At 32.8% G+C, this 15,792-nt stretch overlaps 2 protein-coding genes across 3 annotated transcripts in view; one reads left to right on the forward strand and one right to left on the reverse strand.

The window, feature by feature from the left end:
* LOC143916554 (MFS-type transporter SLC18B1-like) lies at positions 1 to 14,755 on the forward strand. The gene is made up of 13 exons (XM_077437698.1): positions 1 to 134; positions 8,106 to 8,781; positions 8,874 to 9,114; positions 9,747 to 9,820; positions 9,893 to 10,109; positions 10,190 to 10,280; positions 10,361 to 10,595; positions 10,964 to 11,062; positions 11,140 to 11,235; positions 11,303 to 11,474; positions 11,544 to 11,796; positions 11,879 to 12,198; positions 13,477 to 14,755. Exons 2-13 carry the CDS (start codon positions 8,252 to 8,254, stop codon positions 13,555 to 13,557), a joined length of 2,409 nt encoding a protein of 802 aa, XP_077293824.1. The 5' UTR covers positions 1 to 134; positions 8,106 to 8,251; the 3' UTR covers positions 13,558 to 14,755.
* Csp (Cysteine string protein) overlaps positions 11,544 to 15,792 on the reverse strand; it is a 20,222-nt gene continuing 15,973 nt past the window's right edge. The window contains exon 2 of one of the 2 annotated variants that reach the window (XM_077437712.1): positions 11,544 to 12,551. In XM_077437712.1, the coding sequence (XP_077293838.1) occupies positions 12,520 to 12,551 (32 nt within the window). In that variant the 3' untranslated portion in view covers positions 11,544 to 12,519. The remainder of the gene's footprint in view (positions 12,552 to 15,792) is intronic. The other variant, XM_077437717.1, reaches the window with a different exon arrangement.

The following is a 15,792-nucleotide window of genomic DNA, read 5'->3' on the forward strand; positions in this document are numbered from 1 at the left end:
AGTTCGCAGTTAGCTTCGGCGTCGAACGACCCTCCATTCTTGTACCGGTCAATAATAATTTCCCGGTGTTTTTACGTTACATAACAAATACACGGTGATACATTTTCAGAAAAGCACTGCGATATCACTGACAGGTATGTGAACATTTCTGCCATTGCACATTTAAAGATTCGCATCAAATAATTGACAATTTCTGTCGATTTCGGACACCAGATGTACCGGCACTATGTCGGTTTCATTCGATAAATTCAATTAGATAAAATTTAATTCGGCATAAATATGTGTGATAATCGTTTTATTAAATAATATTAATAAATTTGATTATACATAAATTCACATGCTACTATCGATTAGTGTGGAGTTATAGCACCAAAATGGTGCAAACTTTCAGCTGAAACATGAGATTTCAGCAATATCGATTCGTTGAGGATTTTAAATTGAATACTAACGATTAGTACTGAGCTATAGCATCATTGTGGACACTCGATGGTACACTCTTTTAACTAAAATCTTATTAGTTTAGTATCTAATCTGTAGATAATTTTAACTTTTTTCAACCGTATTGAATTGTTTACATGTTATGATGGTGATTTGATATTTGAAAGGTGAATGCACTGTTTTTTATTCCCATCAGACAATACTATTGTCGTTCAGATATAATCAACAAAGATAAACTCATAGCTCGTCTATGATTTTAATTTCCATACTTAAGAATTGTATATATCTTGATAAATATCTATTGGTTTATCTTGCAGGAAGTATCTCATTTGTTAATTTTTTTTAATACTGCTGAAACTATTCTTCAAACTTATTTAACTTGACCAAAGTTTATTACATACCTCCTTTATTTATTAATTTATTTTAACGATTACATAATAATATAATATAGTATCACAAAGACAAGTGTTTACCGCATTGGCCATTTATTGTATTGATTAAATTCTCAAGGACACACTTAATATTATATAAAAATATGCCAGAGATTATTACAGATACATTCATACTTTATTTTATATCTCTTTCTTCATAGATAATAGACGTAAAAATACTACTATCTATGTACAGTATATCGCTATAATTGTAAGCCAGGATGTGATTCCAATGACTAATACAACACATTTGACTACAAAATAATAAAAGCCTTTAAAACCTAATGGCCAATAAGGGCGAAATCACACAGAGCGGAACGTTGCACGCGTTTTTTTTTAGATATGTACTATTAAACATGTGAAATAAATATTAAATATAATAAATATTAAACATGTAAAATGCAGCATCTCTAGCACATGGCACGTAGTCCCAAAAATCACCCCCTGGAGTGTTTTTGGTTATATTTTTTCCTTGTATTGATGTAAGCTTGATAGTGATTGATAACGGTTAGTCCCATATTTGGAGAAATGTAAGAGAAACTTGTCGAAATAATAAGATCGTTCCAATTTTCAATGAACTGGGAACGCCCTTTCTTGACTGGAAATCACGAAGATATGCCGTGCTGATCATCTCTGTGTGATTTCGCCCTTAGAATTTGCTGGCCAACAGCTGTAACGTTTCATCTGCCTATCGTAGAAACAAGTTATAATTTATGTAAATGATATGTAGTTACAAAGGCTTGCTATTTTACATATAAACGTACATATTATATTATAATGTGTACATTTACATAAAGGAAAACGCAACTTATGTCAGTAGTAGTGCTAGTTTATGTTTCTCGCTTCAAATACCAGATTAAAAACATTCATTCGGTTTTTAGGGTGGCCAAAAACTAGATTCACAATAAGGGTCGCAGTAATTTCTAAAATGTTATCAAAAACTGAATCCTTCTTAATAAAAAGGGTTACAACAGCAAATAAATGCATTGTTAATTGTATGATTATACAACACTTGCTTCTCGAGACAATAAAAGTGTGCTTTTATTGCTTTACTATAATAGTCGTTTCGATTCGACATATGTACATATGTACGTCACAGCTAAAACAATGCCAACAAATCGTACGAATATAACACTAATTTTATTTTTATTTTACATATATACCAGGAAGGCCTTACAGGTAAACACCAATGCGCCTTCCTGGCCAATAACAAATTTACAAATTACAATTCAGCATTTTTATATAAATCACTCAATTACGAGACACTGTAAAACTCGTAAATCAATGAGACATCTATCAATTTGTACACAAACTTATTTATTGTACATTAATTAATAACAAATTATAGGTGACATATCGTATAGGAGGGATTTTTAGCCAATTTTTTTCCGGGAACCGTTTCAACAATGGAATCAGAAAAAATTGGCAAATTCTGATAGGGAACGATCAACCTGAAGTCACAAATCCAGGTCTAACCAACAGCATACTCTGAAAAATTCATTTTCATTCGAGGCCCGGACCCAGGGATCGAACCCGGCGCCTCTCGACGCTAAGCAGAAGCTTAACGACCGAGCTATGCTGCTGACTATATATAATATAATAAAAGAAAAAAACTTCTATATATACTGTTTGCTACCAATGTTTATCAATGCGCTAAGTCTCTGAGCATTTAGAGCCATCTATTGAAAATTTATTTCATTAATTGTTTAATTAATTTTTCTATTTGTTTTTATATTGTTTATATGTAGGTAGGTAGGTATTTTTTTTTTTGCCTTTTTCTTGCTTTTTACTTTAGGGTACAAGTATCATAGTAATAGTGTTAATTTCAAAAGCCTATTAATAAATTAATCGAAGTACATATAGGCATTTTAAGGGTTAACCCAATTAATATCTATCTTTGAAGTACGGTTGCAAATTATATATGTATCTAATATTTATATCGCTTAAGTTCAAGATAATAAATTAAAACAATTTACAACACTACTATCGCAATGACATTCTACACGTGATCGTGACTAAAGCATGGCAATGATCTAACTACATATATATATATTTATAAATAATATAATATTAGTCATAGTTACACAGTAAAAAATACTGTTTTGGTAGATTTGTTCAATTAAATCTATACTGAATATCAAATTTAATACTGACAGAAAAATTACAAATGTAAAAATTATTGCGCAACAAATGTATTATGCGTTGCGATTTCGTTTTGTTTTCGATTTATTTCAATGATTTCGCATTTTTAATTAGTCCGAGGCCTTGATTGCGAGAAAACTGCATAGCTTTTATTATAAATATAGTCACCCTGGGTCACGTGACCTTTATTGATGTGCACTTTGAAGTGCACTCTCCAATCGCTTCTAAAACTGTGAGAACGAGAATGGAAACACACATGTATATTATGACTCAAATGTACATATGCCAGTTTCTTTATATGTATGTATATGTATATTGTTTCGACGAATAAGAGTGTAAATGATTCATAATAAAACTATCGTAATTTGAGGCTTTGGTATTTGAATCCCAATTTAATTATGACACATCAAATCAAAGCACACTTTAAACCTCCAAAGTCCGCATTTTTGTACCCAATTGTTCGTCACCAGATTCAATTCCTTGCTTGAGATTGATAGATTTAAATATAGCCAGTAGCATAGCTTGGTCGTTTAGCTTCTGCTTAACACCGAGAGGCGCCGGGTTCGATCCCATGAGTCGCTGAGCAACTTGAGATTAGCAAGAGAGATTGGAAAGCAGGTGCCAATTTTACAGGAACAATTTCAATTTAAACCAGAAAAACTGCCAAAATCTGATAAGAAACGATCGATCTGGACTCAAACCCGTGACCACTCTGCTCGAAAGCATAATATTCTAACCACTAGTCCACGCCGCTGCTATAATAATATACAGGATTATGGGGAACTATATTATATCTATTAGCCAGCAGCATAGTTCGGTCATTAAGCTTCTGCTTAACACCGAGAGGCGCCGGGTTCGATCCCATGAGCTGACCTCGATTGGAAAATAATACATCTGTAGTGCTGCTGGTCATACATAGATATTGTGACTACAGGTCGATCGGTTCCTATCTGAGTTTACCAATTTTCTCTGATTTCATTGTTGAAACGGTTCCCGTTTAAAAATTGGCTATAAATCCTTCCTACCTACCATGTCAACACTATTTGAACGATGCGGTGCAAGCGATCGACAAGCGCCAGATAGACTGAACCACAGATTAACGACACGTGTACCTTATGCGTGCGCACTGCTCGCACTTACACTAAGCGAAATCTACCCGAAGTCCCGACATACACCTACCCTGTATACGTTCTGTGCTTCTGATACTTTGGTTCCGAATTTTGCCTTATTAAACTCGCCAGAAAGATCCAACTCAATTTTAATAATTGCATCTGTGCACATCGAAAGGTTACTCGTCATCTGATGTGCAATCTATCATTCGTGAAGTCGAGAATTGCGTTTAAAGCAGCCATCCAGTTAATCTGTGATTCAGTCTGTCTGGCGCTTGTCGATCGTTTGCACCAAACCCCTATTTGAAGTATGATTAATGTACAATAAAATGTATGTGCAATTCATAGATGTTTCGTTAATTTGCGAGTTTTTCAGTGTCTCGTAATTCAACGACTTGTAATAAAAATGCTGCATTGTAATTGTAATTGTAATTTGTAATTGACCAGGAAGGCGCATTGGGGTTTGCCCGTAAGGCCTTCCTGGTATATATGTAAAAAATAAATAAGTGACCAAATATTTTTCGTTGCAATACGGGACGCGTGTCTAAAAGAAACTAGATACAACATAAATAGGTTCGGTGATATTCGGTCACAAAACGCTCGCCCTAAAGTCACAAATCTATATAACGTCACATATGGCAGCTGAAAAGTCCATCATATTAACGATAACTATCATACTAACGAGAACTCGAGTGCCAAATATTCCGTATTCGCGATTTTCATGGCAAAAATTGTCTTTTGGGCGATCGCAATGTGACTAATAGTCCAATTACCCATAAATACATCTCTCTTCTAGCAACTTTGGTGATCCGACAATACAAACAGAATTTGTTTTTGGTTTTATTCGATTTCGCAGGACTGCTCATTTACTAGAGCTTTGTCGGATTTTAACCCATTTGAACCCACGCGGTCAGTTATGAACTTACACGATGTATGCCAGCGCGGTCATTCACGGCATTTTACAATTTTGCGTCGTAAAATAAAGGAATCACTCAGGCCGGCCGTAAAACCTTTCGTTACGCTTGGTTAGATGTTGGAGATGAATTTTAAGAAAGTCACGCGAAATTAAATCAGTTCCTTTTGGAGTTTTGAGGGAATAACATCGAGCGCTTTTCGACTTGCAGATATGTCGAAGAGAAAACATACGTAAGTTTTTTATTTTTTACATATTTTTTATTTATCTTTATGTTTCTAATACAGTAGGACTTATTGTGTAATATGCATAAGAGAAATTGCGTTTATATATCTCATATTCCTGAAAAAAAAAAAATCAAAAGTCGACGGAGTCGTATATGACTCCTTGGGATAATGACACATATATTTTTCCAGAGAATGCAATTTTACTACTGCAGAGATACGGGAAGAAATTGATAATTGGGACGAGTCTCAACTTCCGAATTCCACATACATACATATTACCACCCCTGGAAACTGATATTCAGTTAAAGAAAAAAGTAGGGTGGAAATCAATCAACCATTTAGTATAAATATGTATAATAAATATATGGGTAGGGTTGATCAAATGGATAACCATATTTCTAACTATAACATAAGTATTAGAGGGAAAAAATGGTACATGCCTATTCTGTTTTGGAACATCGATGTAGCTGTGAATAACGCTTGGATTCTAAGCAAAAGTTTTGGTTGTAAATTTGATAAATTAGGATTTATCAGACAGGTAACAGAGACGTTGTGCAAGTGTTAGGGTCAAAAACGAAAACAATTGGTCCCATTCAGACCCGGCAAAGTTAATCGAAATCAAAAGGAAGTTGGAAGACATTTGATATTGGTCAAACAGAAAAGGAGAAATTGTGGACACTGTAAAAATAAAACGTTTTCCGCTTATGATAACTGTGAAATTCCATTGCATGACAAATGTTTTGTACCGTATCATAATAATTAATTATTTTGTCTTCATGTATTTTATTTTTACGACTTTTGAACCCAAATTCTCGTTTATGACATTTCTTCTTTTAAAAGGGTGCACCCTTTTTTTTGTTGACGATGTGTATATGTCACAATATATGTACCTACGTGTGTTATGTTATGCGATTTGAAAATATCATTTTATCGAAGAGATGCGTGTTTGTTATTTTTAAAATTAATTTTATAAATTTCTTAACAATAAAATTACAAATAACCAGTGAGAAAGTATTATAACTGATTATGTGACTCCATTGTGATTTTTGTTTTATTTTAAAAAACATGTTTCATTAGCCCCAAAGGTCGTTCACGACACCACCTTGAAAAAAATTAAAAATGTTGAAAAATCAATTAATTATCCATCCCTATCCTATAAAAGATATTTCCCATGATATAACTCAAAGATTTTTGAAAATAAACGAAAAAATAGTCCTGGGCACATGGGACATGGGACATGATGTCTGGTCACTTCATTCTACATACATACATATGTATGTAATTATTCATAGATTCAAATCAAATCCTTTTTGTTGAAATCTAAACCTTGAATTTTAAAAAACACTAGTTTTTAAATTAGATTTTTTTAGATTAAATTGAATATTAATACTTTTGACTTTATGGTCGCTGTGAAAAATATCTAAAATGAAACTTGCTATTGGAATGCTTTAAACATTGAATAACAACCATAAAAATTCACTGGAATCTTAGCACTGAACTTCACAGCTGGAATGTGCGGTTTTGTAAAACGGCTTACATAATTTATATTGATCTGGTTATCACCCGATACTTTGTCAAAGGCTTCACCACTAGTTAATTAACAATATATTATATTTTAAAACTTACATGATTTAATCAGATCTGAAATAAGATGAAAGTTTTATCTTTTTTACAAGGCTTTTCTATGTTTTACTTCGCAAACATAGAAGTAGAATGCATAGAATCGCTCTCAGCCTCCAAAAATGTTGCTACAAAAACTCTGCACGGCAGAGTTTTTTGTAGCATTTTTTGTTCGTTGTTTGTTCATTCGGTTTGTTCATTGTTTGCTAAACTTCGTATCTCTCTCTCTCTTCGACGGCTCGCTTTTAGACGATACTTTTGTTAACAATGACCATTTTATGCATTCTGCGATTGAGCTAAAACTCCTACAGTCTTTCGATCGTTTTGAAACTTTGCCATTTTGCGCGGTATCGTCAACTAAATTTGTATAAGTTTTGGAGACGGTGACGTTTGATAGCTAGTAGTCTTATTATGTTTGACTTTCCGCCACCCTCTCGTTTTGTCAGATTTTAATTGTTTAAACGCCCATAACTTTATCTTTTTCATAATATATCTTTAAAAAATTGCTTATAGACTCTCATTATCTCTCATATATATATTTTTACTTCACTAATAGGTTATTAGAGACTAATAAATAAGAAAATATTGGATCGATTATTATTGAACGTTATATAAGATTTGATAATATATTATATATATGTATATTTAACATTTACTTTTCAAATTAAACCTTATACAAATTTACATACAAACAATTTATGTATTTCAAGTTTTAATAACACGCTCTTGACACAAAACCACTTATTTGCATTATTAATTTTTATACATTCATAATATTGAATCGAGTTTATCCCTTGATAACTTTATTCATCACTGCTGAATCATGAATGATATACAGCTAATAAACAACTACCATGTTGAATTTTATGTAACAATATCTAATTCATTTTTAAATTATATGAATTTATACGAGTGCTAAAAATTTGCAGCTGAGTAAAATAAATACATCACTCTATGTACTGATTGCGTTGCTTATCTTATCATTACAACTTTATAATGAATACGTGAGAGTTTTAGAACTTCTATATTCACAGAACAGACCGTCATTTGTGAAGGATAAGGATCAATTAATTATCAGACTAAAATTTAGTGTAATCGAGGCTGAATTGTTGAGATTCCTTGATTACTTAACCCAACCTTTACAAAATTAAACCACATTATATATGTACAGTGATAGATTAAAATCTATGTAAATATTTCATTCTTTATTTTTTCTTCTTTTCAGTGAATAAGCAGATGTGAATTAATTGTTAAGTGAATTAAAAATTAAGACGATTATAGTTAAATATGGTAAACAAGAAAAAATATTAATTTAATAAAAATTAACAAATAAAATTTAATAATCTGTGATATTAAAAAGGCGTGTTTAAAATGTCGTCCCCAAATATAGATAATTCTAATAAAAATAGTTCAATTAAAAATGAAATCGAAGAAGAGTGTAATTCAACATCAAGCAACATATCTACAGATTCAAAGACTGTAAATAATAATAAAGATACGGCTTCCAATGAAGAAATATTGTATGATCCAAAGAGCGGAGACATCGCCGAACAGCCTGTCAAAAGACAAAGTAGAAAAACCAAAAATTCTCCAATCAAGAAACAATCAATTGCACCGATACTTGAAGCAGATATTCAAGAATTTCCTGAGGATGATTGCCCGTCACAAAATCTCATCGATGAAGAGTCACAAGCTAATTTAAATAAAATCTTCAGTGAACGTGTAATTAGTGAAGTGGGCGATGAAGAAGATATTGATAGTAAGCCCAAAGAAGCCACAGCTTCTTGTAACGTAGCGACTACTTCAGATATTAGGCATAGGAAAAATGCTAGGAGCAGAAGCTGGGGTGGACCTAGAATTGGTGATGATAATGGAATCGACGTACGGCTGCTAAGAGAACGGTATATATATGTATATATTCACAAATTATGAATTTCACATATATTTTCAGTTTACATTGACATGTGTAAATGTTGTGATGTTTTGATTTCAGATTGCTGAGGACTCAACCTCTTCCCCAGCCAGCGGCTATTAAAAATTTCACCAGGTCTCAGAAACTGACGTTGTTATCGTTGGCAATCGTCGACTTTATGAGTTTCTGTTCAATGTCCATCATGGCTCCTTTCTTTCCCCGAGAAGCTAAAGAAAAGGGAATGACCGAAGCCGTGTCCGGATTTGTCTTCAGCTTCTATGCACTCGTCATGTTCCTCACATCACCAATATTTGGCAAAATTGTATGTTCTATGGAAAAATTATGTGTATAATATAAAATATAATGGTTGTGGCTATTTGCAGGTACTACATCTGCGAATTATTGGCTATTTGTAGGTACTATATCTACGACAGGCGCAAAACCTTCTGCGCATGCGCGTGAACTTATAATCCGATTATAATTTCTTACATTTAATGTATGCTAGACTTGTTTAATCAATCGTTCATTATACATGAGGCAAATAAATTTCGCAAGTTATTATAATAGATTTATATCATTTAACTAGTTCGCGGCTTGTCCTTGTATGTAGGTATTATACATTGTATATGATAATAATTTTCTAACAATTAATAATATTAACTAATTTGGATTATATCTTTTACTCTACGTCACTTTACGAGTTCGAACTAAATTTTAAGAGGTTTAAAACAAAATTTTAACAGTAAACACGCTGACAGTGACAGTTCACGCGCATGCGCAGAAGGCTTTGCGCCTGTCGCAGATATAGTACCTGCAAATAGCCAATAATTCGCAGATATAGTACCTGCAAATACCCAATAATTTTCAGATATAGTACCTGCAAATAGCCACAACCAAATATAATTGCAAATACTGTAAAAGTATACAGTAAACAAAAAAAATTTAAATTTTCAGATACCAAGCGTTGGCACTAAGTTTCTCTTCTTGACCGGAGTATTCGTGGCTGGTTCTTGTAATTTACTCTTCGGGTAAGCAATATATTATATATACCTAATATTCTATTCAATGAATGATAAAGATAACTTTAATACTATTTACAGTGTTCTCGAATATATACATGACTATGAACGCTTCACCATCTTTTGCTTCTTGATCCGAGGCTTTGAAGCTCTCGGTGCCAGCGCATACTCCACTGCGAGTTATGTATTCGTCGTCCATCTATTCCCCAACAATATAAGTTCAGTGCTCGGCATACTGGAGACGTTCGTCGGACTAGGAATGTCTGTTGGACCAGCTATCGGAGGGCTTCTATATTCCGTGAGTGGCATATGTTCATTTAGACATTGAATGACTTTTGATTATAAACTTGGTACCTGAAATGAGTTATGTTCAGGAAGGTAGGGGGCTTTGGATTACCATTCTACGTGCTTGGAATTGCTATGATCGCCATCATACCTATAAATCTATATCTGTTGCCAGCTCAAGAAGGTAAAGGCTCACTTTAATATTACAATTCATGTGTTCATATAATGTTGTAACTTCTGATTTTCACTCATTTTTTTGTTTAGATTGTGCCATAGAAACCAAAAGTGGATCTTTGCTTGAACTAATTAAAGTACCTGCTGTCGTCATCACCGGCTTGGTTATCGTAGTCGTTTCTAATACGTGGGCTTTCTTGGATCCAACGCTCGAACCTCATCTCAGACAATTCGACCTGTCTCCAGAGCAAGTTGGACTAGTGTTTCTGTTGTTCTCGGCTCTCTATGGAATCTTCAGTCCAATATGGGGATGGCTCGCCGACAAGTAATATAATTTATTTCATATATATCAAATGCAATATTTTAAATATTATAAATTGAAAGTGTAATGAGTAGTTTGAACTCTTATTGTTTGCAAATACCTCATAATTCATAGCCAAAAACAATGTCATATAAGTATTCTTAAGCTATGTTCTGTCGGCTCAAAGCATTTGGCAAATATGTAATGGATATTTGGCACTATATCAGTGAATCTATCAACAAATACATATTACTATTTGAAATGTCAGTGAAGCTTACTGAACTGATTGAATTAACAAATTGTTTGTGATATACAAAATGTATAACCACAACATAGTCAGATATTGATCACCCATCAAAACCTATTTAATTATTATCATTATATGTTTTCAGAATCAATCATCACTGGTGCATGATGGTTTGGGGTCTAGTTTTTTGCTCATTTGGACTTTTACTTCTCGGACCATCGCCATTCTTACCATTCCTCGAAAAGTACAACAAATTCCATTTTCTTAAAATACAATAGTGGAAGATGTTCTTTAAATATATACTTAACCTTTCACTTTTAGTTCTTTGACTTTAAACATCATCGGCCTGTCTATTATCGGCATATCTGTAGCTCTTACGTTGTTGCCGACGTTCCAAGGAGTTCTCACCAGCTCGATGTAAGTATATTTATGCAAAAATTGAACTCAGATATAGTCGGACCAATTAAAATGTAATTGATTTCAGAGAGGAAGGCGGATGCAGAGATAATATAGCAACTTACAGCGTGGTAGCTGGAGTTTGGAGTTGTATGTATTCCCTCGGAGAAGTCATCGGTCCATCTTTAGGAGGAATCCTCCTGAAAAACTATGGCTTTCCCATATGTTCAACAGTCATGGCCTGCTTAACGTTCTTCTTAGTAAGATGACAACAATAACGAAGCAGTTCATTAACATTTCAATTTTATTAAAGACTTCATACTTTTCAGGCTATAGTCACCTTCGTATTCTTTGGCTTCAGATCGTCCCCAAAACTGGCCAGTCAATCGGACAGTATAAGCGACACTAATGGAACAACGGATAATCTTACATTTTCGAATGACGCTTATACGTCCGACGGGATGAATCCAAACAGTGATGAGTACGAGTCGGAAGCGAATGAAGATCGTCCGCTGCTGAACTACGCTAAGGGGACTGTGAAAGGAAAACGCCAAATCTCCAGACAAAGCTACGGAGGATTCGGTAATGGCAGTGAATTTTATGTATTTATATTTTAATGTAATTGTGGTGATACGTTTATATTATACTAAACTTTTGTTTTTAGATAATTCAAAAAATACTCACTGTGCCAAAAACCCAATAGATAATACAAACGGCGTGTTCAAATCGAAACCGACGTATAACATGGAAGGAGTCGATGAGAGATTTGTCAACATCGGTAAATTGGAATCTCTGCTGCACATCCAATCGGAGACGTCTGTCGCTGATGAGCGAGGAAATTCAACGCAGATTCAATTCAAGAAGAACAGAACCGGTCTAACGGCGAAGCTTCAGAACGGATTTGCTCAAAATTTCAATGATTTTTTGAAATACAACTTGGATAAAGTTAGATATTACAATCAAAGTCGAAAGGATGATTCTATTGTGAGTTTAATTTCATTGATCTATCGAAAGTAATTTCAGTCTTTGTCGGAAGACGACATACAATTCCGGTATCGGTATTGTTGATATTTCTATCTGATATCGAATGCGTCATTTGACAGTCAATCTTGGATATTGCATAGTTCATTCTAATAATTTTGACTAATATAGCAAACCTCAATTAATTGAAATCTTAGAATTTGTAATTCTTCTATATAAGATTCTTCGTATAAGACTATCATGTACGTACAATAGCTTTGTGGATGGTTGTGGTTTCCTTCCAGGGTTGCCAGACGTCCCTATTTGAGCGGGACTGTCCCAAGTTCAACAGACAAATCCCGAGTCCCGCATTGCCTCTGAAAATCCCAACTTCATTTATTTATTTATATAGCAAACTGCTAATGAATATATCACAAAATAACAACTAAAATTATAAATCATCTTCCACAAAGGTATACATTAATTAACACCCTTCAAGAAAGCACCAATGTTATTAGCACTTCTAATGCTCTGAGGAAGGGCATTATAGATTTGAACACCTCTGTGAAAAACACCTCTTGCAGTTTTAGCTTTCTTAACTCTACTTGTAATTAATTTATTATGTATATCTCTATTCCTAACTATACGATAATTAAAATATTTGGGTAATAGATTCTTATCTAGCTTATATATAAATTTTAAAGTGCTTAATTTAACTACTATTTCTAATATCCAACCATTTCAATTCATCTAACATACTTCTTACATTCTTACGTTTCCTCACATTCAAAATTGCAAGCATTGATCTATTTTAACTACCAAAAATTGTTCGACTTCAAAAGTAACAAATTTCAATCATAAGTTTTGTCCTTAAAACCAAATATGAAAATCGAAAACAATTACTTGAGATATGACCTTCTATACGTATAACATAATTTTATTAAAATTATGTGTTTTTTCTTAATTTCTTCCATAATTCTTTAACTTTTTTTTAATCGATCGAAATAAAGAATGTCCCGATCTGTGATTTTGGAAATCTGGTAACCCTGTTTCCTTCAGACAGAATTTTGCCAAATTTTGGTTTATGACTTGAAAGATATCATTAAGATATAATTACCTGAAGGCAAGCAACGAATATGAAGACTTGAAATTAGAAAGAGGTAGCACGTTAAGCCAGCCAGACTCGAGCAAAGCTATATACGTATGACCGTTACTTACCAATGAAAAAAATTAATTATTTTCCTACCAACCCAACATTATCTCGTATATGTAATGTAATGTTTCATATTTGTAATTTTTCAGGAACATACATTAGACACAGACGAAGTCACCGATGTGAGAGGAACCGTCAATTTAACTAGCGGCGGGGCATGCGAAGTTTAAAACCCTTATACAAAAATCTTACAGAAGATTTACACAATGTTTTTGAAACTTACATACTTACTTATCAATATAAAATAAATATATTCTCAACATTTCTTATTATTCTCTTGAAACAATGCACGCATAAAAAGTCTTCGACACAGATATAGAATATACATAGATATGCCTTTACATACAAATTTCGTTGGAGATCTTGTCGCCATTAACTGAGGGGTGCGGGGGGTTTAACTAGCGGGGAAGTGGTGAAAAAAAAGTTCGACGCAGCGGTCGGCAGTGGTCAGCAACCAGTTTATGTACATACGTACATGCACTGAAGTTTTATTTTATTTATAACTTTATTTTATTGAACACTCCGCGTGACAGTAAACCAAACTAATAAAGCCATATTAAGAAAAAAATATTTAGCTATACACACTATATTAAACCACAAATGTATGTTACTATAATAAAACCATCATTAACTATTAAAATATTTAAATATTAGTAACTTCCACAAGGATCAATTTTAAAGCTGACACTTTAATATTTAGTTCATTGTTTGTAGTTTTAAACTTAATGTCGATTTCTGAATTTCCTTCAGTGCCAACAAGATCGACCGCTCTTCAATCACTGCATACGACACTACATACATCGCGCCGATATTTCATTATATGTTAAAATACGATATGTGATGCCATCCGTCTTTTTATGTTTTCTTGAGTAATTGTAACACAATTTCACTGAATACGTTGGCATTTTCGAAAAACGTCAATCGATCTTCCGACTTAGAAGCTAACTAGCTACTGAGAGAGAGTGTGCATGATCTGTAATTTTTTTTGTTTGTGCATGGTCCAACAGGGTGATCGGCTTAGAGCGTAAGGGCGTATCTATGGTATTCTATATCCATGGTCTTCGATAAATATAACATTTTGAGGTTATGTTGCGTTTCATCCAAACAAATAATTGATGCACATTTCAGCTCGATAATCATTTTATTCTCAAAATTTCCTATTACTCTCTTCTAATAATGCATGCATAGAAAATCTTTGATAAATATACTACATAGAAACGCAGCATGTTGCGTTTCACTCGGACAAACAATTGATGCACACTTTGGTTCGAAAAATCAACAAATGTGTATTTGATAATAATAAAAAATTCATATATTTCGTATAATAATTATACAGCATTGTTAGCGATACATTTAAAAATTTACACCAAAAACACAATAATAATAATACCATTTCAACAGTAGACAAGACCAAGCAAGCGATCCGCAAAGTATATCATCAACATTTATGTATGTATATTCATTACAGATAATTAATTGTATAACAACTCCTAACGAGAACACATCTAATGGCGCATTTACACTTCAGAGCGTCAACGTTACTTCTATCGGGGGTTTGGGTTTACATTCTCGTCCATGTAAATGCACCTTTGCGGATCGCTTGCGTTGTTTTATTTTGCATACGTTTCAAAACATGTGTGACTGTGATAGTATATATATATATATATATATATATATATATATATATATATATATATATATATATATATATATATATATATATATATATATATATATATATATCAATAAATGTATATATAATAATACATTAACAAAGTATTTTTGAAAATTTGCAATCAACATGACTTAATTATTTAGTTTAACATATTCATAATGGATATAACGATCAAAATTCCGACGAAATTTCCACCAACGACTAACTAATATGTTTAAAATTTTATTTATAGTATATATGTAATAAAACTGCATATTATAAGGCATTGTTTCATGTGTTCACATTTGCCTAACAACATACACTAGTGACCGTAGAGGTGAATTTTAAAAAACTTTTAAAAATCTTTGCTAGAAAGATAAAATTGAAATAAATATACATAGATATACTATGTGTGTATACATAAATATTTTCAATTCAAATGAATAAACTGTCTTACGTTTAGCTTAATTAAGATTCATTATTAGATCATATATGTATATGTATTGGATTCAATATGCTTAACAGCTGCTTGTAATCTTTTTTTTATGGTGACAAAAATGTTAAAATTTAATTATAAAGTTCAAAAATAAATCAAAAATAAATCATCAACCTATTTGGAATTAAAAATATATTTTTTAATTAAAAAAAAAATGGTTACCTCTCGTATCAAATACAACAATTTCCCTTTTAATACGATTTCCTACACACGTTTCATATGGGTTTGGTGCAAACGATCGACAAGCGCCAGACA

This window comes from Arctopsyche grandis, chromosome 9 (genome assembly GCF_051622035.1).
Source record: "Arctopsyche grandis isolate Sample6627 chromosome 9, ASM5162203v2, whole genome shotgun sequence".
Classification (NCBI taxonomy): Eukaryota; Metazoa; Arthropoda; class Insecta; order Trichoptera; family Hydropsychidae; genus Arctopsyche; species Arctopsyche grandis.